The following is a 23899-nucleotide window of genomic DNA, read 5'->3' as shown; positions in this document are numbered from 1 at the left end:
CTTGGCCAAAACATGCAGAGAGAGTGACGTAATAAGAACGTTAGAGTATTATAGAGATAGCACTTAAAACGGTTTAAAGCATTTTTATTAACCTGAACCTGAAGGGAAAGCTAACGAGCTCTAGTCCTAGTAAGGAGAAGAAAAATACAGTGAAGTCAACTATACAGCCCCAAAGAAACGGAAAGGATGGGGAGGAGTTAGTAGTTCCCTTAACTCATGAAACTAGCCAGTAGAGCTTATGTGTATGTGTTTGCGAAGGTCTGTTGTAAATCTTTTGCTGTAAAACTAATTCTCAGTCTTGTGCTGCAGGAGATGAGTACGATGTATGTGCCATTTGTCTGGATGAATATGAGGATGGAGACAAGCTCAGAATCCTTCCGTGTTCTCATGGTAAGAAGCTGTATTTTAGGTTTGGTATTTGCATTAAAAAAGCTATCTAAGACACTTTTTTGTCTAAAAATCATAGTGAATGTGTTTGATTTATAAAATTTATTTTTGCTAATATGCCTGAGTGCATATACAACTCGGGGAAAACCAAAATAAAAAAGATAACACTACCACTTTGCCTTCTCTTTGGATGTACACCTAAGAGAAAATCTTAACGTTTTATTAAACATAATTCAGCTGACTACTAGTGACATGGAGATGTGGATGAATGTGAGAGTCTGTCCAGTAGAATGAAGATAAGCCATATAGACTTGTGCCTTGACTGCACTTGGAAGTCATATTACAGCCATTTTGGTTGGATGGAGTTTTAGTCAGCTTCTTATTAAATTCCTGCTCTGACTCGACGTTGCAAAAGCAAATACCACATCGCTGAGATGAAAATGAGGCAACTGATTTGACAGTCTCACAAACACATTGAACAGAACAGATGACTGAGCTTTGCAAAACCTCATTCCCAGAAAACAACTTCTGAACAGGCTGACAAACGATAGGGACGTCTCCAAGGAGAAAGAACAGAACCATCTATCCCACCTAGGGACTACAAAGTTAACTGAACCTGATCACTGATACCAAAGGTTCCTGACAAACTGAAAAACATCACCATGAATTCTTGTGGAGAACATGCTACTAACATGCATGAAATAAAATGTTAAACATGATATGCTTCCCCTTGTCTAGCTACTCATGTTGAAGGTTGTGGTTAAACCTAGCTCTCTGCCAGTTAGAAGTCTCTGTTAACATGTACAGCTAAGTTTTTAATATCATAATTACAACACTTGCAAACAAAGTTTTCCTGAATTTAAACAAGGCCAGTACGGTTGCTATGCCAATTTTAAACCCAAATTAAAATTTGCAAAGTTATGTTTTTTTCATTTAATAACAAGGTGCTTTGATACCGCCCCCTTGGAGGAAGGGGGTGGGGGTTTAGAGGCATTACGAGAATAATGATGGTGGGCGGCAGGTATGCCAGCAAGGTGGTTGTACTTCCTCAAGAAGCTTTTAAAGATTATTTTATCAAATGTGGCTCATTGAAGGAGCGCCCTCAGACTTATTCAATAAATAGTTATTTATTGTGTTATTTGTAATAGTGTTTAGAACTAGGTCCAAGATCCTTATCTATTAAATGTTTTGTCCATAAGGATGGATACGGCCTTCATGCCAACAAACTTACAACTGAAATTCTCTGTATGAGAATGTCATAGTGGTTATTTTAACATAAATACAATTTAGTGGATTGATTTGTCCTTTGTACTTGGATAACGATGCACTTGTATTTTGTTTTCTAACAGCATATCACTGCAAGTGTGTGGACCCATGGCTGACAAAAACCAAAAAAACATGTCCTGTATGTAAGCAGAAAGTGGTCCCTTCTCAGGGGGACTCAGATTCTGAAACGGACAGTAGTCAAGAAGAGAATGAAGTATCTGAAAATACTCCTTTGCTTAGGCCGTTAGCCTCGGTTAGTACTCAGTCATTTGGGGCTTTGTCAGAATCTCGTTCCCATCAGAACATGACCGAGTCCTCAGAATATGAGGAAGATGACAATGACAATATTGATAGTAGCGATGCAGAAAATGGAGTAAATGAAGAAAGTGTAGTGGTTCAACTGCAGCCCAATGATGAAAGGGAGTACAGAGCGGCTAATACTGTTTGAGACTACTAATGATGAAAAACATGTGAACAAAAGAGTTCTTATGGCTATATTTTACACACATTTACATAGGGAATATATTTTATTTTGTAATTCATTTGGTTACTACTTCAGTAGGAGCAGCAGGTCATGTAGTTTAATTATACTACAGATTTATTTTTGATTCAGGTATTCAGTCACACATTCTGTCTTGTCAACATGAACAGTTTAACTGGATTTCACAATGCTAATGAATAATGTTAATAGTTTACATCAACAGAAATGTCACACTGACTCTACTTTAAATGTCAGTATCTTCTTGAAATGGGATTTAGCTGGAAATAGTTTGTTTTTTTTTTCCCCCCGTATTATGTTTTGTAGGTACAACTGGGTCATACTGATAGCAATATGTATTTATGTGTATGGTGTTACCCCTTAAGCCCAACTAAAAATGTATTTGATGCATGTTTGTATAGGGTTTTCCTAAAAGCTGCCACCACTCCTGAAAGAAAAATGTAGAACAGATCAGTGCTCTATATGCTGATATATCAAAACAAAGCAGCAGAACTAACACTTCTATCTCAAAGCAGTGATTCCAAATAATCCTTTGGCATTTGCAACAGCAGCTGAGTTTAAGCAGTTCTTTTGAGCAGTTCCTAGGATAAGGAAACTTATCTGTTTAGTTTTAAGTAATTCACAAAGTAAGGTCCATCGTTAACACATTAACTGGCCCTATTTGCTACTACCATGTAGTCTAGTTTCCTGTGATTATGTGCAAAATGTGGGGGTGACCAAAACAGAAAAGACAAGAGAAATTCCACATAGAAAAAAAAAAAAATTAGGTAAGTTATTCTATTGGTCCTCAGTCATACACCTCTTACTAAAGAGCATTTTATGCTGCATTAGTCTGCTAAACTATGTACATAGAAAAGTTGTTCTTTTCAAATATCTGATTTGAAAACAAGTGCTTATAACTATTTAACAGAACTCAATACTTAACACTGTATCATGAAAAAATAAATTATATATAATACCTCTGTAACTATGTAGAAAGTAACAACACATCTGTATAATCAAAATGCAGAGATCTTTTTATATGGCCTTGAATAAGGAAGCTTGAAAGAATGTTAATAAACATGTTTTCCACTTTAAGGATCAAAAGGAATTTATTTAACTTTTGCATTACTTACTCTTTACATTTATTGCTGTGTATACAATGAATGTGAGTTTAAAAATGTTTAAAGATCCAGAACACCTACCTGTTAAGATCCCTTAGTAACAGTAAGTCACCTACATGATACTATGTATATACTGATCAACAATATATGCAGTGAAACTGAGTTACTTAGAAAACCTTAATTTGGGTTCACTTAATGAATTTGTGAGTTCAGAGAAGAAGCTTCAGTCGCTCTAGGTCTTTGCATGTACTTTGCATGGGGGAGAGGGGGAAGACGACCAGAGTACCGTTAATATTTCCTGCCCACCGTGCCAAGACCTTTACAGCTGGAGATCGTATGCCTGTGTTCTGGAAGTCAGAAAACACGAAATCCTGGGCTGAGCAGCTTACAGGTGAGGCATTTTCAATTGTTATTTCTGACCTAATGCACAGTGCAGCTATGCCCTCCTTGATTACAACCTGGGAATGGAAATCATCTCTCTTGGACTGGCTAAGAGCCAAGAAGTTTAATTAGACTTCTCAGAAGGAGGCATGGCAAAAAGATAATAACTGAAGAATGATTTGTCTTCCAGCTACTGCCACCATGGGATTAGGGCCAAACAATGTATTATATCTCCACCCATAAAATTCCATTATACAGTTTAAAAATGAGTATTACTTTCACTCAAACTTACAAATATATAGTTATGCCCAAGTACGAAAACTGAATTCTGAAAAATTACGAAGCAAACAACTTGGCTGAATAGGTTCCTGCTGTTCGTATGCAATGAGTGCACGTGAGTGTTTATTCACATAGTAGTTCAGGTGCCCCAAAACCTGAAGTGTGTGTGAACTGAAATAAACTTCATAACATATGGCATGTGCAACCCTGATTGTAGTATTTGCAGCAATGAAAAAAGTAAAATGATACTCTTACCAGTTTCTCTCCTGCTACTCTCCATCATATCACTTGCTTCATGCTTTTCCTATATAACTCCATTTCCATACGAAACCTAGTGTGTATGTTGGTTTGTTCGGTTTTTTTAATTATCCCATTTTATACCTTTCCTAATGCTGTGAACATAAATTTATTTCAGCGGGCCTTGGCAATAAACACTGCAGTGACACCTCCTCAATATAGTTTACGTGTATGTGGCCATTGCCTCTGAGGAAGAAAATGAAAATAAAAGAATAACATTTTATATTATAAATACTTCAGAAGATTAAAGTGCTGAGGGAGCTGCTGGCTGTTATTGCTAGGCCACTCTCCATCATCTTTGAAAGGTCCTGGAGAACAGGAGAGGTGCCTGAGGACGGGAAGAAAGCCAGTGTCACCCCAGTCTTCAAAAAGGGCAAGCAGGAGGAGCCAGGGAACTCCAGGCCTGTCAGCCTCACCTCCATCCCTGGAAAGGTGATGGAACAGCTCCTCTTGAAGGTCATCACTAAGCATCTGGAGGACAAGAAGGTGATCCGGAGTAGTCAGCATGGATTCACCAAAGGGAAATCATGCTTGACCAATCTGATAGCCTTCTATGACGGGATGACTGGCTGGGTAGATGAGGGCAGAGCAGTGGATGTTGTCTACCTGGACTTCAGCAAGGCTTTGGACACTGTCTCCCATCCCATCCTCCTAGGTAAGCTCAGGAAGCGTGGGCTGGACGAGTGGACAGTGAGGTGGATTGAGAACTGGCTGGATGGCCGAGCTCAGAGGGTTGTGGTGAATGGCGCAGAGTCAAGTTGGAGGCCTGTGGCTAGCGGTGTCCCGCAGGGGCCAGTCCTGGGTCCAGTCTTGTTCAATATATTCATCAATGACCCGGAGGAAGGGACAGAGTGCACCCTCAGCAAGTTCGCTGATGATACTAAACTGGGGGGAGAGGCTGACACACCAGAAGACTGTGCTGCCATTCAGAGGGACCTGGACAGGCTGGAGAGGTGGGCGGAGAGGAACCTCATGGAGTTCAACAAAGGCAAGTGCAAGGTCCTGCACCTCGGGAGGAAGAACCCCATGCACCAGGACAGGCTGGGGGTTGACCTGCTGGAAAGTAGCTCTGCAGTAAAGGACCTGGGAGTGCTGGTGGACAACAAGTTAAACATGAGCCAGCAGTGTGCCCTTGTGGCCAAGAAGGCCCATGGTATGCTGGGGTGCATTAGGCAGAGTGTTGCCAGCAGGTGGAGGGAGGTGATCCTGCCCCTCTCCTCAGCCCTGCTGAGGCCTCACCTGGAGTACTGTGTCCAGTTCTGGGCTTCCCAGTACAAGAGAGACATGGCACTCCTGGAGAGAGTCCAGCGGAGGGCTACCAAGAGGATTAGAGGGCTGGAGCACCTCTCCTAGGAAGAAAGACTGAGGGAGCTGGGCCTGTTCAGTCTGGAGAAGAGAAGACTGAGAGGTGATCTGATCAACGTGTACAAGTCTCTGAAGGGGGGGGGGGGGGTGTCAAGAGCATGAGGCCAGCCTCTTCTCCATGGTGCCCAGCAACAGGACGAGAGGCAACGGGCACAAACTGAAACACAGGAAGTTCCGTCTGAACATGAGGAAAAACTTCTTCACTGTGAGGGTGACAGAGCACTGGCACAGGTTGCCCAGAGAGGTAGTGGAGTCTCCTTCCCTGGAGATATTCAAAACCCATCTGGACGTGACCCTGGGAAATATGCTCCAGAGAACCCTGCTTGAGCAGGGGGTTGGACTAGATGATCTCCAGAGGTCCCTACCAACTTCAACCATCCTGTGATTAAGAATCTCTTTGTGTTTCTAAGTAGAACTTGCATATCATTAAAACTTGCTGGATACATCTTCTGTGTGTCTCAAAAGGCATGGCCTGTGCAAACCTACAGGAACAGATAAATATGGATTTTTTCTTTGGACTATGACTTACTTGCATTATCCACATGAAGCAGAAGCATTTCCTCACCATATTTAAACTGCCATGAACATCTGACTCCAATTTTTTTCTTATGTGAAGACTGTCAATCTTCCTACAGTCTCTAGCTGTCATCAAGAATTGTACCTTGGTGCTTTTAAGAGGTCCGTACTTCACTGCCTAGTTTAAAATTTTTTTCTTCTAAGAGGTAGTCATAGCTAATGTCTGAAACTAAAGCATTTCATGGGACCTGTGAAAGCATATAATCTCTCTCTGCATAAAATAGCGTAGGTATCCTCAGCAGTTATTTGTATGACAAGTATAAATAGCTCTTTACAAAACAAGCTTGCCCCAAACCTTTCGTTACATAATGAGAATCAAATACTCAGAAAAGGCTATATATCGAATCACTGATGAGTAACGGGCGGGAAGAGTTTCTGGAAGAACACCGAAGTCAGTGGGGGGGCAGGATGGGATGGCTCCAGCTCATGAGACCAGCGTGGCAGAGGGAACACACCGGAGCCAAAGGCGAACAGGAATTAAAAGTTGCTTTTGAAGATGAGGGAAGGTTTCATTTGTTAGAGGAGTGGGGGGGAATCCAGTAGAAAGCGTCTAGAAGAAAGTGATAGGTCTGATAAACGTTGTTTTGTTTTCTGACAGGTCAGTAATCAAGATATAACCCCAAGGTATGGAGAAAAAGTAGCAAAACAAACACCCTACCCCCACCACCCCCAAAGGACAGTGCACAGTGTTGGGAGAGTTCCAGGGCCAGTGCTTGGACAGACGGTAATAATGAATGACTGCATGTAAATATTGTGACTGAATAAATATAAACAGTGGATAATGCCTAAAAATGCAATTTCTTCTGCAGTTCAGAGTAGTTAGATGTTTTTCTCTTCTACTCTGTAGCTAAATTCTAAATAACACACATTCGTTTTAAAAGCAAAAGCATTTAAAAGGTGAAGTAATAGTGACTGGTACAATTAAAATCTGCCTGTGGATGATTATGGTGCAAAAAAGTAGCACGGTACTCAAAACTTCAGAAAAGGCAGTTTATTTCAGAGGAAGTAAAAGAGTGATCAGAACGGCCTAGAAGTCAGCATTAAAAACCGGTAAAGCTCTGGGATCCCGCAAATAAACGCAGCCCTAATCATCTTCCAGTGTGTGCCGTGCAGTCTGAGGGGCACGAGAGATTAGTGAGAGAAGAGAGGAAAGTAAACCTTTGGAAAGTGAAGCAATTCAGTCAAGATTCAGTGATTTATATTCCTGAATGTGAAAAGATACTGAACAACTTTAAAACTAGCCTTGGGGAGGGGGGGGAAAAAAAAAACAACCCCCAAACCTTTGAAGGTTTTGCTTTCAGCTACCGTTTGCACGTTTTTTTCCTACTTTCCTCCCTATCTATTTTTGAAAACACTAGCTGTAATGTACGTTCTGTTCTCTTACCCAAACCTTGAATAAGAACATACTCTTTCAGCAAAACAAAAAAAGTTGGCGGTGGCGGTGGAGGGGGTTGTAAGCTTCCTTGTGTTCGGCAAATGCTGACGTAAGACAAGATGCAATACTTGTAAAACACATGAGCAATCGGAGAGCTCTTTTATAAAATGGAAAGCTAAGCATTGTGAACAGTGAATTCAAGAAAGCATCGTAACGGCAGGAAGCTTGAGCGTGCTGTGCTGGAATCTGAAGAGCCAAATGGCATGAGGACAGTTGTATACAAGTTAAGTTTTTTAAAAGACGTATATATGACTTTTTCATAGACTAGCCGGAGGGTAAAGAGCAAATGATGAGCACAAAAGCCATGAGAAACTGTACGGATCAGGTTTCTGCACTGTCCCAACTTATGAAGCCTTTTACTAAATCCTGAACGGTAAATTCTGGGAGGTGGTAAAGCCTAATAAGCTTTGTTACCTCTGCAGTCGTTGGACCAGTACTAAATTACGTAACGCTAGCTGATGGGCTAAAATCTAAACAGTGCAATTCTGCCAACCAACAGGGAAGGAAAACAGTTACATAATATGTATGACTTTAATGTGTCGATAGAATTTGAACAGATAAAATCAGTTATTCGCCTGGAACAACGTCCGAGACGAGGCGTTTCAGTATTTCTTTTAAAACTTTTTGCAAGGTAAAATACGCAGATTTCTGAATGAGGTCACAATTTGGTGTTCAAACCTTTAGCACCGGACAATAAGCTTTTTTTGTATTTAAATTGTGTATTAATCTGGAAAATGGAGTTAAATATGAAGGAGTGAAATTTGCTGAGAGCTTTGGTTATTCAAGAAAGGTATTTTAGGTAGACCCTAGCAAATTAGCTGCACAGACAACATTTTGCTGTGTAAGTTCATCAAAAAATGCATGCTGGAACAAGTAATTTAAGCTACATCTGCTTCTTAACAAGAAAAAGGATCTAGGTAATGGGTAGACAATGCCTTAGCGACATAGGCCTAATAGAGTGGATAGACACAAAGAAACAGCGCTAAAATGAGTAAGAAAAGGGATGACGCGTACTCGGTGCACAGTGCTTAATGGCATTCCTGCCTCTTAAGGCCATAGGTGGTATTCACTGTAATAGCATTTAAAAAAGAAAAATTCCCAACAGATAAACCAAACTTTGCAGTCAGAATAAAATGCAATTTTCAGTTGCGTATAGGCAAAGTTTAGATACAGAGCAAAACACCGATTCACACGCTAACATAATTTTATGGGGGATGCAAGAGATTTGTGTCTTCTGTACTAAAGACTATTAAAAGTAAACTCTTTTAGGGCTACAGGCTTGTTCTAACGTTTTAATTTTAGCACTAAAATAAGAATCAAAACAGAGGTGGAAGATAACAGTTCAGAAACAAAGCAACTCAAGTACTCAGAGAAGATTAACACATGTAAAGGTTTTAGTTAGACATGGGATCTAGTGACAGGTAAAGGACTGGTTGCAACAGTTGAAAATCAATATGTAAGGGATTTTTAAGGATAACGCCCAAGCAGCGTGTGAGTGACACTGTCCAGGACTAAGAAAAGAAACATAGCTGTAACTAAAGATTTACCTGCCTGTGGTTTGGGCTTTTCTTTCTTTCCCCACCTCCCGAACTCCCCTTGCTTACTATCACAGCTCGCTTGTACTTTTAAAAAGGCACATTGTGCTCGTTCACAGAGCTCGTGTTTTCAGAGAGTACTTGGCCAGCAAAGATATCCAAAAGCCTCGTAGAACTTGTTGAAGGCAACTGAGAGCTTAAGTCTCTCCCCTCCGTTCCACGGAGGGCAAGTTTTTGCCCTAATGAATAGGTAGTATGGCAGAAGCCTCCTCTGGCTTCTATTCTAGGAAGTACAGATTGCAAATAATGTATTCATAGGGCAGGGGGAATCCCTCTAACACAGGTAGCAGTCCCCTTCCTCCCTCGTGTAGTTTGATAACTACAGAGTTCGTCACAAGAAATCATCTCCTAATTTATCAAAGCGTACCCTGAAGACTGGCTGGGCTTTTATAGACTTAGCATTTTGTCCTTTAACTAAAGGTGTATTATCATACTGTTACTGTTTTACAAAACTTACAACTGCACTTAGAGCTAGTAATGCGGTAGTCAGCCATGCAGTGATGAAGGGCCTCAGAGGATGCCTGGGGGCGGGGGGAAAAAAACCCAACAGTCTAATTTTGTTTGGTTGGAATAAATTTATTTCATCTGTCTGTAAACAAGGTGTTTTTAATAGTTATGGCATTTTTTGAAATGCATATTAAATCAGATGAGTTAGACTGTATCCCAGATGTAACAAAGTGCAGGGAAAGAAATGGACAAATCAGCAACAAGAATTTGTTTAAATCTGTACATTATCCACAAGGCCCAACAGTAGAAGCAAATACTAAAATGTCCCTAAAGTAGTGCCTTTCGAAAGAAACCCTTGTAGTCAGTTAAAATCCATCTCACAATAGCAACAGTTTTTTTTTTTTTAAACAATAGTATGGCACAGAATACATATTAAAAATTCATCACAAGACAGCCAAGTCAGTTATTCCAACCAACACCATCTCCCATTTATTCTTTTGTATACAGAATTCTGCAGTTCTCTTTAATTGGACATACAAGTTAGTACCGTGCCTGAACTGAGTTTGGTTACACACATTTCAGATGACTCGTGCACAAGGCAGTTCACTTCATGATTTCTGCAGCAAGGGTGTGTCAAGCCAAATGAAGATTTTAAATTTGAAATGGCATCATTTTGACAGTTTAGCTTGCAAACTACCAACCTTCATCCAAATAGTGGCTTCAGAGCAGCAAAACTCTTTACCAGTAAGTGATCTGGCAGAAAGACTGGAGTCAGTCAGAGCTCCCAGAATAGCTGAAGGTGGCAGTTTTCCACAATGACATTGCAGTTTCATATTAAAAAAACGGGGGGAAAAAAACCCAACAACAACAAAAAAAACCCAAGCTGCAAATTAAAATTGGTCCTATGAAAAACTGAAACCAGACACACTCCAGATGGTTATGTTGGGATATCTAATGTCCATAATGGCAGCCTTTTACAATTCAACTACAGAACAGGAGCTGGCAAAAAAAAAAAAAAAAAAAAAAATTAAGTGCCTGAGCTATTGCAGTGATGGAATGTCCCTGGCGATTCATTCAGGATGGTGGTTGTAAGGTCATGGGAGGAAGTGCATCTGCACCCTTTGATAGTTTTGTGATTGCACTTATTAAGCAGTCCGTGCGTCAGACACCATGAAGAAAAAAAAAAAAAAAAGACTTAAGCCTACAGTGAAGTGCAACAACAAAACTAATGTAACATTAATAGCTTTTGAGTGGCAAATTGGTTAAACAAACCAGGCACTATAAAAATAGGTTAAGCAAACAAAACGTGAATTAAAAAAAAAAGGAGAGGGAGAGAAGTAAAGATATGCATGCACTTTTTTCCTCCCACCCATGCTCTATGAAAGGAAGACTAAGTGAGCTGCGTAATTGCTCAAAGTGCTGAAGAGGCATTGATCAAATCAGATTGTACAATCGGCACCTTGTTTAGTATTTAAGTTGTTTTAGTTGTCAATACCACGCTAATTGCTAAGACAAAGCAAAGCCTAGACTTGGCGTATTCCCCTCCCAAGAGTTTTTCAAGGTATCATGCATATCATCATTGTGGTGCAGTAATGGTGCCAGATATGGGACTTGGTTACATACAGTGGTTAACATACAAATGAACAAAGGGTAACTGGAATTATGACATTAGAAAATGGGTAAATAAAAAACACAAACTACCATCTACAGTCTGGTAGCACTGAACACAACTGGGTGGTGATGAAGACAGTTGCTAGGTGGATGGGGAGAGGCTGCTTAGACGTCAGACCTCCTCAGGTATAAAGCCAGTTCATATGCTTTCTTGTTGAGTGTCCCTCCATGGACACCTTCCTTTCCCATGACTATAACCAATGCTGGAGTACACAAGGAAACAAAACAGAAATGAACAGAATTAAAGAAAAAAATAACACCTTTCCCCACCAACAAAGGGATACAAAGGAGACACAGGTTCATACCCCATCACCCTGCATTGCTAATAAAGTTTCCAGAATGTAAGGTTTAAAGCTCACCGCCAGGAAAGTTTAATAGCAATCTTCCCCTAATACTTAACAGTCTGCCTAGCAACTAGAACCCAGAGTCTCTCAAGTATTTTGCCATTGAGTATGCCTTCTTATTCAATCCGCCTCCATGGACCCCTTCTTTGCCCATTACAAAGACCAAGACTGAAAGAGAAAAGAAAAAAAGTTTTAAAAAGAGTGTGTTAGACAAGGAAAATAATGCAAGTTTTAGACAGTGCAATAAACACACTCAAATTCAAGTTTTAGTATTTGGGTATTAAGCTCGTTTAACAGGAGTTTTGTAAAAATACAGATGGTAGATGGGGTTGGGAGAAGGCATGAGTTATCCTCCAGGATATTACACAACTATGTAAGGCATGAGAGTCTACTGCTAAAAAAGATGTCAACCTGAAGAGCTACCAGCTATCTCAGAAGAGCATCATGATGCCTATCTACCATCAGCACCATTCATCATCAGCCAGCCAGGAAACCCTGGCTATGTTTTAAACGTACGGAAAAAAAGGTTAACAAAAGCGGTAGTATGTAGGGAAGAACTGTGATTCTGAAAAGCGGCAGAAGAGGGAACGTTCTTATCTGTAGGGGTCACTGCTGGCAAAAGAACCAGGCTTGGTAGTAGTAAAAAAATACAGGGTCAGACTTGAGCTAAGACTTGTGCAACAATACAGCTATAAAAAACACTTAACTTTTTGCACGAGATGAAGCGCAGAGAAGATTTTAATGCTGACCCTCTCTCTAATCCCACAATTTGGGTGATGAAGTGTCAAACTGTCTGGCAAATGAGAACACGCTAAGGTTCTTCAACCAGTAAGGCATCATCTGCAAGTTGCCACCAGATGTCACTAGCATGTATACGGCCACATTAAGCACTGTGCTTTCACAAGCACAATAGTTTTTTTCTAAGTTAGGAATAGTGTAATTGGAAATACTGCAGTCAGCCTACCTAAAGGTGACTGCACATCTCCATAGCAATTTGCTCACAAGAAGCTTAAGACAAACAGTTCTCATTAGCATTTCAGAATGCGCAGAGAAGATTCAGAACTCTACTTGTGTAAGGGCTGCCAACGTTCTTTGTGGATGGTCGCCACCGCGTAGCTTTAGCCGACAGACAAGTTTTGTGCTACCTTTTCGTACTTTATAAGCAAAAGTCCATTGCTCACCAATTTAGCCTATAGCTATCCAAAAAATTCTAGGCTAGATATTTTGAACACAAGCCGTACTACTTGTACCCAGTGTTTTGAGGGAAGATTTTTACATTCAAGTCCAGTGCGTTCCCAGTAACATGTTTTCCTGGAAGTTAAATGAGAAGCGCAAGGAGCGGTGAAACTAGCGTAAATCAAGCTTCTCAGTGATACCGAATTGGACAGGCCTTTTTGCCTGAAGACAGACTTCACAGAGCTCAACAGAAAGTGCAAGAAGAGTTAGTGTGGAACTTGTTAAAAGGCATGTAGAAGTAGCTCGCTCGTACAAGAAATTCACATCTTTGCAGAATAAACTTTCTGTTGAGTTTACAAGGGAAAAGCAAATTTCACTAGAAAGCATTAACCTATCCCTATGATACTCTATTGTAAATTTTAAATAGCAAGTTACAGTACACTTGGCAAGCTTACTTCAATCCATAGCCTACTCCTGCTTCTCAGAGGGGTGTTTTACCATATAGCAGTCTAGTGCCCAGCTATGATCACACGTGGGCAACCAGGGCAAGTGGAATTCCTAGGCAGAAATCTAGTTAATCGGCCAGACAGCAGCCATCCACCCACAGTATGTCACATCCTGAAACTAGTTGTTAAACACAAGATTTCAGGCTCCTTTCGTAGACTGAGCCTATGATCAGAGTCACGTTCTTAGTTCAGTGAACTGAAACCGAAGAAAGCGACGCTTACCTCGGCCAGCTCTGCCTACAGCAACGTTGTACGTTGGCTCACCACCTTGACTCTTTGTCCTGATGTCCATTGTGCAGTCGCCATCAACGTACAGGCTATCTCTGATCACAGAGCACTTCTTTGCACCAAGGGTCAGACCATTGGTGAAGAACCCCTCTCGGTCTTTTCCTACAATCATATCTATTTCTATTGGCTGTCGGAGAGAAAAGTCTAGCGTTAGCATGGTAGTACCTTACAGCATAGTCCCTATTTTAAAAGGGCCTTCTCTCTTGCAGGCAGGGTTAGGCAGTAAATCCCTCAGACAGCGCTCGGGAACACCGTGCTCGTTATTCACGATTCACGTTGCAGCAGTTTAGCGCAACTTAAGGACCGTTGTCCTGAAAGGCCTCGGAAGCTGCAGGCCGGCTCCCGCCCAACGGCGGCTGCGGGAGGGACGGGGGCAGCGCGGCGCCGCCGCTCGGCCCGCCCCCAGCGCCCGGGCAACAAAGCGGCTCGGGCCGCGGCGGCGGCGGGGCCGGGCCCGGCGCGGCGCCCGCGAAGTGCCGAGTCACGGCAGGCCCGGCCGCCCCAATCACGGCCCGGCACCGCCCGGCCCGGCCCGGCGCTCGCTCCCTCCCTCCCTCCCTCCCTCCCTCGCCGGCCCGGCGCAGGGCGGGGGCGCGGTGCGGTGCCTGCCGGCGGGTCGGCCAGGGCAGGCCGCGCTCCGCACGGCGCCCGCCCGCCGCCCCCGTGTGCGGGCAGCGCGGGCCGGGGCCGGGGTTGGGGCGGCGGCGCGGGCCGGGCCGGGCCGGGCCGGGGGGGGGGGGGAGGGAGGCAGCGATCAATGGCAGTGCGCCATCTTGGCGATGCAAAACATGGAGCCAGCGGCGCGGTGGGTATTCACGAACGCCTCCTACGCCGCGCACGTAAGTCCCTCCGCAGCGCCGGGCCCGGGCGCAGCCAGCGCTACGCAAAGCGCCCCCCCACCCCCCGCCGAGCACGCCCCGCGCGGCCTCTCCCGCCGCCGCCGACCGGCCCCCGCGGCCCCGGCCCGGCTCGGCCCCGCGGGCAGCGCGGGGCGGGACCCCGCCGCAGCGGGCCGCAGCCCCCCCGCCCCGGCCCGGCGGCCGCCGGAGCCGCAGACAAAAAAGGCAGCGGCAGCGCCCGGCCCAGCTCCCGCAGCGGCGCCGCGCTCTGCGGCGCGGGGCTCCCGCCCGCCCCCGCCGCCCGCAAGGTGCCCCCGGCCCGCCGGCCGCCCCCGATCGCCCTTGGCCGCCGCCCTCACCGTGATGCTCTGGAAGATGCCGCCGGCCGTGGCCGCCCAGACGTACTTGGCGTCGCAGTAGCCCACAATGGCGGCCTCCTGGCAGCAGCCATCGCACATCAGGTTGTCCACGTAGCTCTGCCAGCCGGCCATCTTCGGCGCGGGCGCAGCGGGCGGGCGGCGGCGGGAGCCGGGCGGCGGCGGCGGCTGAGGCGCGGCGAGGCGAGGCGAGGCGGTCCCTCTCCCTCTCCCTCTCCCTCTCGCTCTCGCTCCCTCCCTCCTCGGCGGCGCGCGACGGCGGAGCGGAGCCCGAGCGCTGCAGCGAGCGGCGCGCCCCAGCCCACCCGCTGCCGAGCCGAGCGAGGGGCGGGCGGGAGGAGGGGCGCGGCCCGGCGCCGCCCTCCGCGTCCCGCGGGCCGCCGCCGCCGCCGGGGGGGGGGGGGGGGGGGAGATGGGGGGCGGTGCGCCGCGGCCGCGCCTCCCCCCGCCGCCCGGCTCTGGCTGCGTCGCGCGGCGCCGTCGCCCGGGTCCGGCCCGGTCCGGTCCGGCCTGGCGCGCTCCGGTCGGCAGGCGCGGTAAGCGGGGCGGCGGGAGGGTCCCCGGGGCGCGGCGGGGGGGCCGGGCTGGGCCGCGGGAGCCCCCCCAGGCGGCGGCGGAGGGCGGGACCCGGTCCGGTGCGGTCCGGTGCGGTCCGAGCCGGCGGCTGCCCTCCGCCGAGGCCGGAGCTCAGGTCGCTGCCCGCCCTCCTCGGCGTTGCACGTTTTGTCCCGCACAGCCCGTGGGCGGCGGGCAGGGCTGCTGGCGCCGTGACGGGCCTTCGGCGCGGCCCCGAGCCGCAGCCGCAGCCGGGGCCGGGGCGGGCGGCCGTGACGCCAGGGCCGCCGCTGCCTCGCCTCGCCTCGCCTCGCCCCTCCCGGGTTCCGACGAGGTTTTGCCGAGACAATTCAGTTTCCGCGTTGGCGGTGCGGGTTTGATGCCTTGGCGCTCGGCCCCGGGCAGGCTCGCCCCTCACAACGCTCTCCTCCTGAAAACTGCAGGAGCGTCTGCGTGAATCGGGGTTTCAGGGCAATGGCTCGGTCCGACTTAAAATTCGGATTTCACAGGTCCCCTTCCTTTTGGACAGGACAGTTTTGCTTTGTTTGCTTTATCTCTTATGACTCCCTAGAAATGAAAATGAGTGGAGCGTGAAGTGGCTTTCCACGTAGCTTACTCTGGAGCTCTAATTCAAGCAGCTGGAGCTAATACCTGAATTTTCCAAGGCACAGAATACAATATTTGAATCTGGTTTTTCCTGGGGTTATCTCCCCCAGCAAGAATATTCACCAGGTATTTATAAGCAGTGTACCCTCTGCACGCCTGAGGCTGTTCTTACTCCCTTTAAACTAAACCCTAATTCAGTTGTCATGGGGTTGGCTGTTGTTTAGATGCTAACAGAAGCTGTTTTGATTATTTGATACTTACTGAAGAGCTTATTTTGCACCTTTTAGCTCAAATCTATAAGTATTTTTGCTGTTTTATGTTCACACTGCCTTTTCCCTACTGAATTTAGACAGCACCATTTGCTTTATGCTTTCCCATCCATCCATCCATGTGTCCCAGAAATGTCCTCATACAGTTGTACTTGCTAACGAGTTATGGGCTTTACATTTGCCTTTGGCCCTTTAAATAGCTAAAAGTTTTTGTGATGTTTGGTTTGCCTTCCTCATCTTCTCTCCCCAGATTACTTTCATGGGAAGAAGGAAAAGGCCTCTTCTGTCCGAACTGGCCATTGAGGACCACTTCTCTTGTTAATGTTTTCCTGCAAGGGCTCCTGGGCCGCCGCTGTTATTTGCACAGACGGAATGCATCAGTCTGAAAAGAACAAAAGGCTGATGGGTTTTTTTTTTTGTTGTTGTTGGAGTTGGATCAAAGTGCGGAGGATTTTTTGTTTATTTGTATGTGTTTTTGGTTTTTTGTTGCTTTTGCAAGCCGGAGTGAGAATTCCAGATTGTTCCACTTTAATAAGTGGATTTAATAAATAGAGAAGCAGGCACCTTATCACCCTTTGCCCAAGGGACAGGGCTTGGGAATTCCTGAGCTGCTCGTTTGTCAGCCTCGTTATCCTTTGATTAGGGAGGCTTTGCGTGGGCAGCAGGCTGGCTGGTCCAAGCGTGGAGGTAGAGGTCGCAAGAAGCTGCGGGTATCCAGGGCTTTAGCCAAAAGCTGCGCTGGCCTCTTGCCTGGAGTTACCTCACCTTCTTGCACACCCGTTCTGACACATACGGCCCTCCCTTCTGCCTGAGGACCGAGAATACCAATTTTCAGAGCGCTCACAGCCTGACGTCCTGTTTCATGGTAGATGGGGGCCAAATGGTGCCTGCCGTTTCAGAGCTGAACTTAGTCAGGAGAGGCGTGCTGGTACTTTAGCAGCCATGTGTCATGTCTCTTGCTGATGAACGGGAAATCGAGCCACTTCTGTTTTGTGCTGGAACCACAGAAAGCTGGAACCAGTGTTGTCTCTGAGGGCAGTATATTTGAGGGGGACGAGGATTCCTTTAGCAGACTCGTGAAAGCCCGTCTTCCCAAAAGCATGACGCATCACTCCCTCCTGGGTGAGTTCACAAGGAGGTCCTGCCCGACAGCCTGCTTCCTGCGAGCGCCCTCAAGTCCTCAGCAGCCAGGTGAGCCTGGTGCGAGTGAGGTGCTCCTTAATGATCCCTGGGACTCCAGCAGTCTCATCAGTTTAAAATCAGCTGATTTTAGTGAATCTTCTGCATAATTAGTCAAATCTTTCACTTGGATGTAGTTGAATACAGAGTGGTTCAGATAATCTTACCACTGCTTTGTGCAGAATATCCCTTTTTTAACAGCTGCAAAACATAGGTAATCACTAGTGTAAGTGGCACTTTGATGAAAGAGGTTGTGTTAGCAAGGCAGGGGGTACGCTTGTTTGCCTTTCATGATGGAAACAACTGCGCTGAGGCCTTGGATCTTCTGAGCATAAACGGATGGAAGGGAGTAGAGAGAGAATTTGCCACATACTCACTTGGTAGCTCAGCTTTTACTGGTGTGGTTCGTGGAGTAACGCTAGCAATGTATTTAGAAAGTGAAGTCTAAATTGGGTTACCACTATTTAATATTATGAAACTACAAGGTAGCTTGTATAAATCACAAATTTTAAGTCACCAGTACTTATATCTGTAATCATAATCCTCTAATTCTAATTGTACTGTGAGATGTCTGATTTGGTAGCGTTGGAAGTTATCTTACAGAATCATTATAACGCTGTTTGTGTTGACGCTTTTGCAACAGCAGCTTTGAGACTGTTTGAGTTAAGAAAACGGGGATGTGCGCCGTATGTTAAAGACGGCAAGAGAGAGGGGTTCCCGTTGTACTTTTTTTGTTACGAATTTTAATGAGAATGTATGACAGTCATTCAGGTTGCTAAATGAAGGATTATATAAAAATAAAAATGTTGTTAAAATTCATAGATATAGTGGGTCATCTTAATATCAGTACCTATATTTATGTGTTAAATGTTCCTATTTGAACACGAGCTATAAAATTAAGATGAGCTATAAAATTAAGATGAGCTAGTGGTTGCTGAACTGTGATTTCTTGTCTTTTCAGTCTCTTTTTACGTTCTGCCTGCTAGTCCCCCTTTTTGGAAGGTACGCTGCTGCCGCGTTTTTTAATGCAGCTTGTAACAATTGCTAGGGGTTTTTTGCTTCGGTTCAGAATGTCACCTCAAATTTTTATTGGATCAAACCTAAGAACAAATGCTTTTTTGAAATCATTTTAAAATGTAGACTGTGTACTATTTATAGCTTTGTAAAACGCCTCACTGCCTTTATATTAGTAACATAAAAGTTGAAGTTGGCCAAAACCTTGAAGAGGTGTGTATGTTTTGTAGGTAGAATAAGTTGCAGTGTTCTGTCAGGCTTTATAACTACCGCTGTTGCTGCCGTGCCCAACGTGGCTGGAGGGCTAACGGTAAGATTTCTTGTGATGTCCCCGGCTCTTCTTGTTTTCCACCAAATTCACCCATTTGGAGATAACTGTAGATGGCATTTATGTATAGACAGGAGGAGCAGGTGACCATCAACAGAAGGCAAGACTGACTTCACAATGAAAATTAAACTTTACAGGGCAAACAGAACAATATTGAAGAAAGGATTTCGATTTTTTTTTCTTTTCTAATACAGAATTCACTTAGGTACAAAATTTTCAAATAGAAATATTATTTTCAAGCTTATTGTGTTGCTGCTCTTAATTGAAAACTTAATCTGGGAAAAAAAAAAAAAAAAAACCCACCCCACAGATATAACCAGTCTACCTGAAACCATGGGGAAAAAAAAATCCACGTTGTGAGTTTCTGGTGGTTTGACTGTGACGTTTCATTCAGTACCTCTAAACCAACAAAGTTCATTCAGTATGTTCTTTGTCTCCAGTGTTACCAATTTTCGCATTAGTTTGTGGTACTGCTTTTGATACTTCCTCTCTCGACCGCATGGTACGTCCTGTGGCAGCCTGTGTTCTTTACCGCAAGCGCGCTCGGACGGGCAGAGGGTGGGACTGATTTAGCAGCGCGGTGCGTTAGCGGCCGCGGCGCCGCTGACGGAAAGCCGAGAAGCAGGGAGCGTCCTATCTTGTAATCTCATGGCGATAACCAGAAACCCGTGTTACTAGCGTGCTTCCCCAACTGATTGACTAACTTGGATGGAGAACGAGGAAGCCACCGAAGGCTAGGATGAGTCTTAACTAGAAGTATTAAATAATTAGTATTAGTAAATACTTAAATAGTAAAAATTAAATATTAATGAGTTGAGGATTAAAAAAATATGGTTATAGAAAATGAAATGAACATTAGATTGAGGCTACAATGCAAAGTTTTATTGCCTAGCTACATCTGTGCAGAAAAAAAGCCATATCCCATGTCAGCATAGTTATGATGGCACTAAAAAGAATCTTGTAAAACGGTGCTGGAAACTATCCAAGAGGTTCTGCGAGAAAGGTCTTTTGTTAGTACCTCTTCCATCGTTTGGAAGGGCAGTTTAGCTCCAAGCGCGGATGTCAGTTAAATCTCCATAGAGGAGTCTTGCCTGGTGTGGTTGTGCCAGTATAGAGTCTTTGCCTTTCTAGGGGTCAATGAGGTAAGTAAATAAGAGGAATTTTTCTTCCTTATCTTTTGTTTAGCCCTCAACTTCCCACATAAACCTAAAATGTAACTTATAAAAATGAATGCAAGGTTAGACATGCTTGCTGTGTCAGATGCTAATGGTATGAGGTTGCTTCTATTCAAGTACGATAGCTTTAAATCTGAGTAAGGACAACTCTTTGTGGATCTGGTTTATAGACTGTCTAGCCAGAGAAGTCATAAAGATGCTGGAAATGGAGCTTTGCTCAGCTTTTGGGCTTTTAAACTAAGAACTTGATTTCACAAGCGGCCAACACGCTATAAACATTAATCTGATAAATTATACGTTAAAAAATGTAGGTAAATTCTTACCTGGGCAAGTAGTCTCAGGTTCATAGTAGTGTCTTCAGTGAGAGTCCCTGTATGAGTGAGGCGTGCAGAATTAGGCCTGTATGACCCAGCTTGCTGTGTATTCGGATTTGTCAAGCACTCAAGTTACTTGGTGTACTTAGATCCTGCAATATTTTATTTTGCTTTAAAAAAATAAAGTAAATTGAACCCAAACTGATAGCCCTCTTGAGCATTAACTCTTCGGTTGTAAAACCGGAGGAAATTCAGTAAGTTTAAGGATAGCGTGGTACAGCTGAGGGAGGGGGGAGCAGCGCCAATCCAAGCTCTTTTGTCCAGTTACTCCTGCTGAAGCTCGTCGGTGACCCTTTACATGTGCTCGTCAGCTCTTTCAGCACTATTTCAGTGAGTGAAAGGTGGTATGGAATCCAAAAAGCGAAAATGGAGACTAAGAAATTCAGTGAGGGAGGTGGAGAAGCCTGAAGTTAGAGGGAGAGGAGACAGAAAGGAGGAAAACGAAACAGAGTGAGGGAGCACGGGTTCAAAAGACGATCATTTTTTCAGGGATATCTGCTCAGTGTGGTTGAACAAGAGTAGCTAACTGTTTTATTACTATGAAGTCTGTATCTCTGCTTTTTGTGATTACTTAACTGACCTCACTGAGAAATGTTGTTGGATGAAAAGGAACAATATCTGACTTTTCCAAGGCTTCGTCTCATGTTTTCTTTCAAAGTTGAATGGTATATGATTTTACCTTTTTAATAATTGGTTTGCATTTTTGCCCTGTGCTAGCATACATCTAAAGAAGACTTCTGCTAATGCAGTATTACACTGAGGTTACATTGCAAATACACCAGGGCGGTATGTCACTCTTCCATGTTTAACGTGATCAAAATGTCAGCAGCAGCATCCTGGCAGACGGTGTATTTGTCACAGTCTGTATCCAGTCGTGGCCTTCTGTGCGTGGTCACGATCCTGTTATTAAATTGACAAACCTTTATGTTCTTCTAGCTTGTAGTTTCCTTATGTGATTGTTTCTGTGGTGCTTTCTGCTGTTCCTTCTGTCTACCACGTGGGCAGCCGGGGAGCTTTGTTCAGGATGTTGTTTCCTTCATTAATCTTTCGTTCAGTGAAAGTACCTGTAATATGTCTATCTGGATTATATTTCCCCCTTCTAATCACAAATAATTTTACTGTTAATGCCTGTTATTTGTTGAAAACGTAAAAGATTTTCATATTACAGATACATAAATTTATCTGTTAACGTAATTTCCACCTTAAATAGTCACTGTCTTCAAGAGCACTTAATAACAATTCTGAAGCAAATTTTCCCAAATAAATTATGTAATTACAACATTCATCCTGCTCTGTGAAATTATGAATATATATTATTCTTGGAATGAAGCAGAAATGACTACAAGCTTTTCCTTTCAGTAACTCTTTTTTTAATTTAGTGCCGTATTTCTCTCTAGCCATGAAGTACATCATTCTAGCTATGAGCAGCAGTCAAAACTGCCTCTTGTCAGCTCACAAAAAAAGAGGTAGTACGTGTCTATTTAATATTTAGAAGACTTAATTACTTAAGTACTGCTTCGAGTTCTCTGGGTACCTAAACTTTCTGCCGCAGCTATCCTTGTAGTGCTTTTCTCTCAATTACTGTATTCAAAATTAATATTGCTTTTTATGAGAACAAGGTATATGAAAATTACTCTGTTCAGACTTACCTACATAATAACAAGAGCAGGTCAAAGGAAAGTTTAAAAATACATGTATGCGAATTGCTTGTTTAGAAAAGGTATACTTGGTCTGAAAGTCTTGCACCGCTGAACCATAGAGCAGCCGCTCTGCTGTGGGTGAAAGGAAACGTTAAGGATACACGGCTGGGAGGAACAGGGAAAAGAAGAATTGAGTAAAAGGGAAAATAGCTTTAAAATGACTGTTTTTATTTGGGACATTTTCTTTCTTTTCTCTACTTCACTGAAGCTGAGGAAACGGAAATAATTCTGTGTCTTGATCAAACAGCTCTTCGTCATGAGAAAGTAACACGCTGAAAACGTTACGAGGATGTAATTTCACAAAGAGTACCAAGAACTATTGCAGCTGGTGAGCGAGGTAGGCCTACTTCAGTATCTGCAGGGCAGTGATGTGTGCTTACGCCAGGTAGCTGGCTTCAGAAAGTCAGTTTTTCATTTGCATGCTATTTCCGTCTATAGTCCGCCCCTTTCCCTGCCCCCCCCCCCCCATCCCAAGGATCACTGGATTTCCGCCAGCGTAAATTGCCTACATAGTAGGCATAAATTAAGATAAGAGTCTGAATCTCAGATGGTCGCCGCTTTGAAGCGGAGCTGGTGTTTTTATATCGGTGTTTATATAGCAGCTGGGAGTGGCCTCTTGCGATGGTATTGCTGTGAAATAAATAGCTATATAAAGCCAGTCATCCCCTGTATGACTGTGTTTGCATTCTTGTCCGTCCTCCTGAAATCCTCATCCAGAAATTCAGTTTGCGCTAAGTCATCAGATTGTATTTAGGTAGGAACAATTGCGGAGCACTCTGCTGCTTTGGACTTGCGTGTCTCCCGCAGTACCTGTTTCCCTGTGCCTGCTTAGGTTAGGTGAAGACATATATAGGGAAGAGACAATATAATACAGCTTGTCTGGACTCTGAGCAAAGTTAAGAATAAACCCAAAATTGGCAAAGTATATTTTTTAAAGATTTGTAATGCACACATTCAATTTTACTAGAAGAGCAAAGGATTCCTCCTATTTCAGTTTCCTTTGAAACTCGGATGTAAAATGGAGAATTAGGACCATTTTCCTTAAATGAAAATACATGACTTCAGTATATTAGAAAATATATATCATGTATCGGCATCCTAACATTTTGCTGCTTTGCCTGTGAGCAATCAGAATGGCCATTCTCTGCTGCAGAAACCCTTGTCCTCGTTATTGGATTAGAGTAGTGGGCATAAGGCAGTTGAAACGTACAGCGTCGTCGTAGTTGAAGAGCTAGCAGCAGGTATGGTTTTAGCAGTTAACATTGCCTAGCACTAGCGAGACAATGAGCCCCCCCCCCCCCCCCCCCCAACAGGCACTAATTTTCTCGTGGCATCGTCGGTAGATGTCTGTTGAGCAAAATAATGGTGAGCTGCTGGCAGGTAGGTAGAGGTTTTTAGAAGCACAAACATGTGCTAGCCAGAGGTGTCCTCATTTAAACATTAAACAGTTTTCCTTTTAAAATAAACTTTAACATCACAGCCTGTTGAGAATTATACCATGCAGAAGCTTGTGTAAAGCCATGTGTTAAACAGTAAAGGCCTAATCCTTTCAAAACCATCAGTGCCCTATTCTTAGGCATGGATTAGTGGAGTGACTTGCAATACGCGCTGTTTGACTGGAAGAAAATTGAACTATTGTACTGAAACATAGCAGCTTGGAGGCAACGTTTTGGCAAATGTGTGTTTGCTTCTCAAAACCTACTGTTGGCATGAAATTTGGGACACTCATCAATCAAATGACTGCATGTTTCCTCAAATGCCACATTTCATACTTCTCCATTTCTTCCATTTATAACATCTTTCTGTAGTTGTTTCTTCTTCTGATTTATTTATTCTTTAAAGTTCCAACAAAGTTTTTTAAGACCTAT

General features: G+C 44.1%; 2 protein-coding genes across 4 annotated transcripts in view; one reads left to right on the top strand and one right to left on the bottom strand.

Annotated features, from left to right (window-relative positions):
- The window catches only part of RNF13 (ring finger protein 13), a 38336-nt gene extending 35107 nt beyond the window's left edge, over positions 1–3229 (top strand). For both annotated transcript variants that reach the window (XM_068955126.1, XM_068955127.1), the window contains 2 exons: positions 310–390; positions 1737–3229. In XM_068955126.1, the coding sequence (XP_068811227.1) occupies positions 310–390; positions 1737–2101 (446 nt within the window). In that variant the 3' untranslated portion in view covers positions 2102–3229. The remainder of the gene's footprint in view (positions 1–309; positions 391–1736) is intronic.
- A 6509-nt stretch (positions 3230–9738) lies between these two features.
- On the bottom strand, positions 9739–15165 carry PFN2 (profilin 2). Of its 2 annotated transcripts, none has more exons than XM_068955130.1 (3): positions 14814–15165; positions 13550–13742; positions 9739–11504 (listed from the first exon to the last, which is right to left on the bottom strand). In XM_068955130.1, the coding sequence occupies exons 1-3, from the start codon at positions 14943–14945 to the stop codon at positions 11407–11409; spliced, it is 423 nt and encodes a 140-aa protein (XP_068811231.1). In that variant the 5' UTR covers positions 14946–15165; the 3' UTR covers positions 9739–11406. The 2 variants fall into 2 exon arrangements, with proteins under 2 accessions (XP_068811231.1, XP_068811232.1); XM_068955131.1 differs by having other exon boundaries at positions 9739–11813; positions 14814–15139.
- Positions 15166–23899: the final 8734 nt, after the last annotated feature.

The sequence above is a fragment of the Struthio camelus genome, chromosome 9 (genome assembly GCF_040807025.1).
Source record: "Struthio camelus isolate bStrCam1 chromosome 9, bStrCam1.hap1, whole genome shotgun sequence".
In the NCBI taxonomy this organism is placed as follows: domain Eukaryota; kingdom Metazoa; phylum Chordata; class Aves; order Struthioniformes; family Struthionidae; genus Struthio; species Struthio camelus.
The sequence above is the reverse complement of the archived record's forward strand: the minus strand, read 5'-3'. Positions and strand labels throughout refer to the sequence as shown.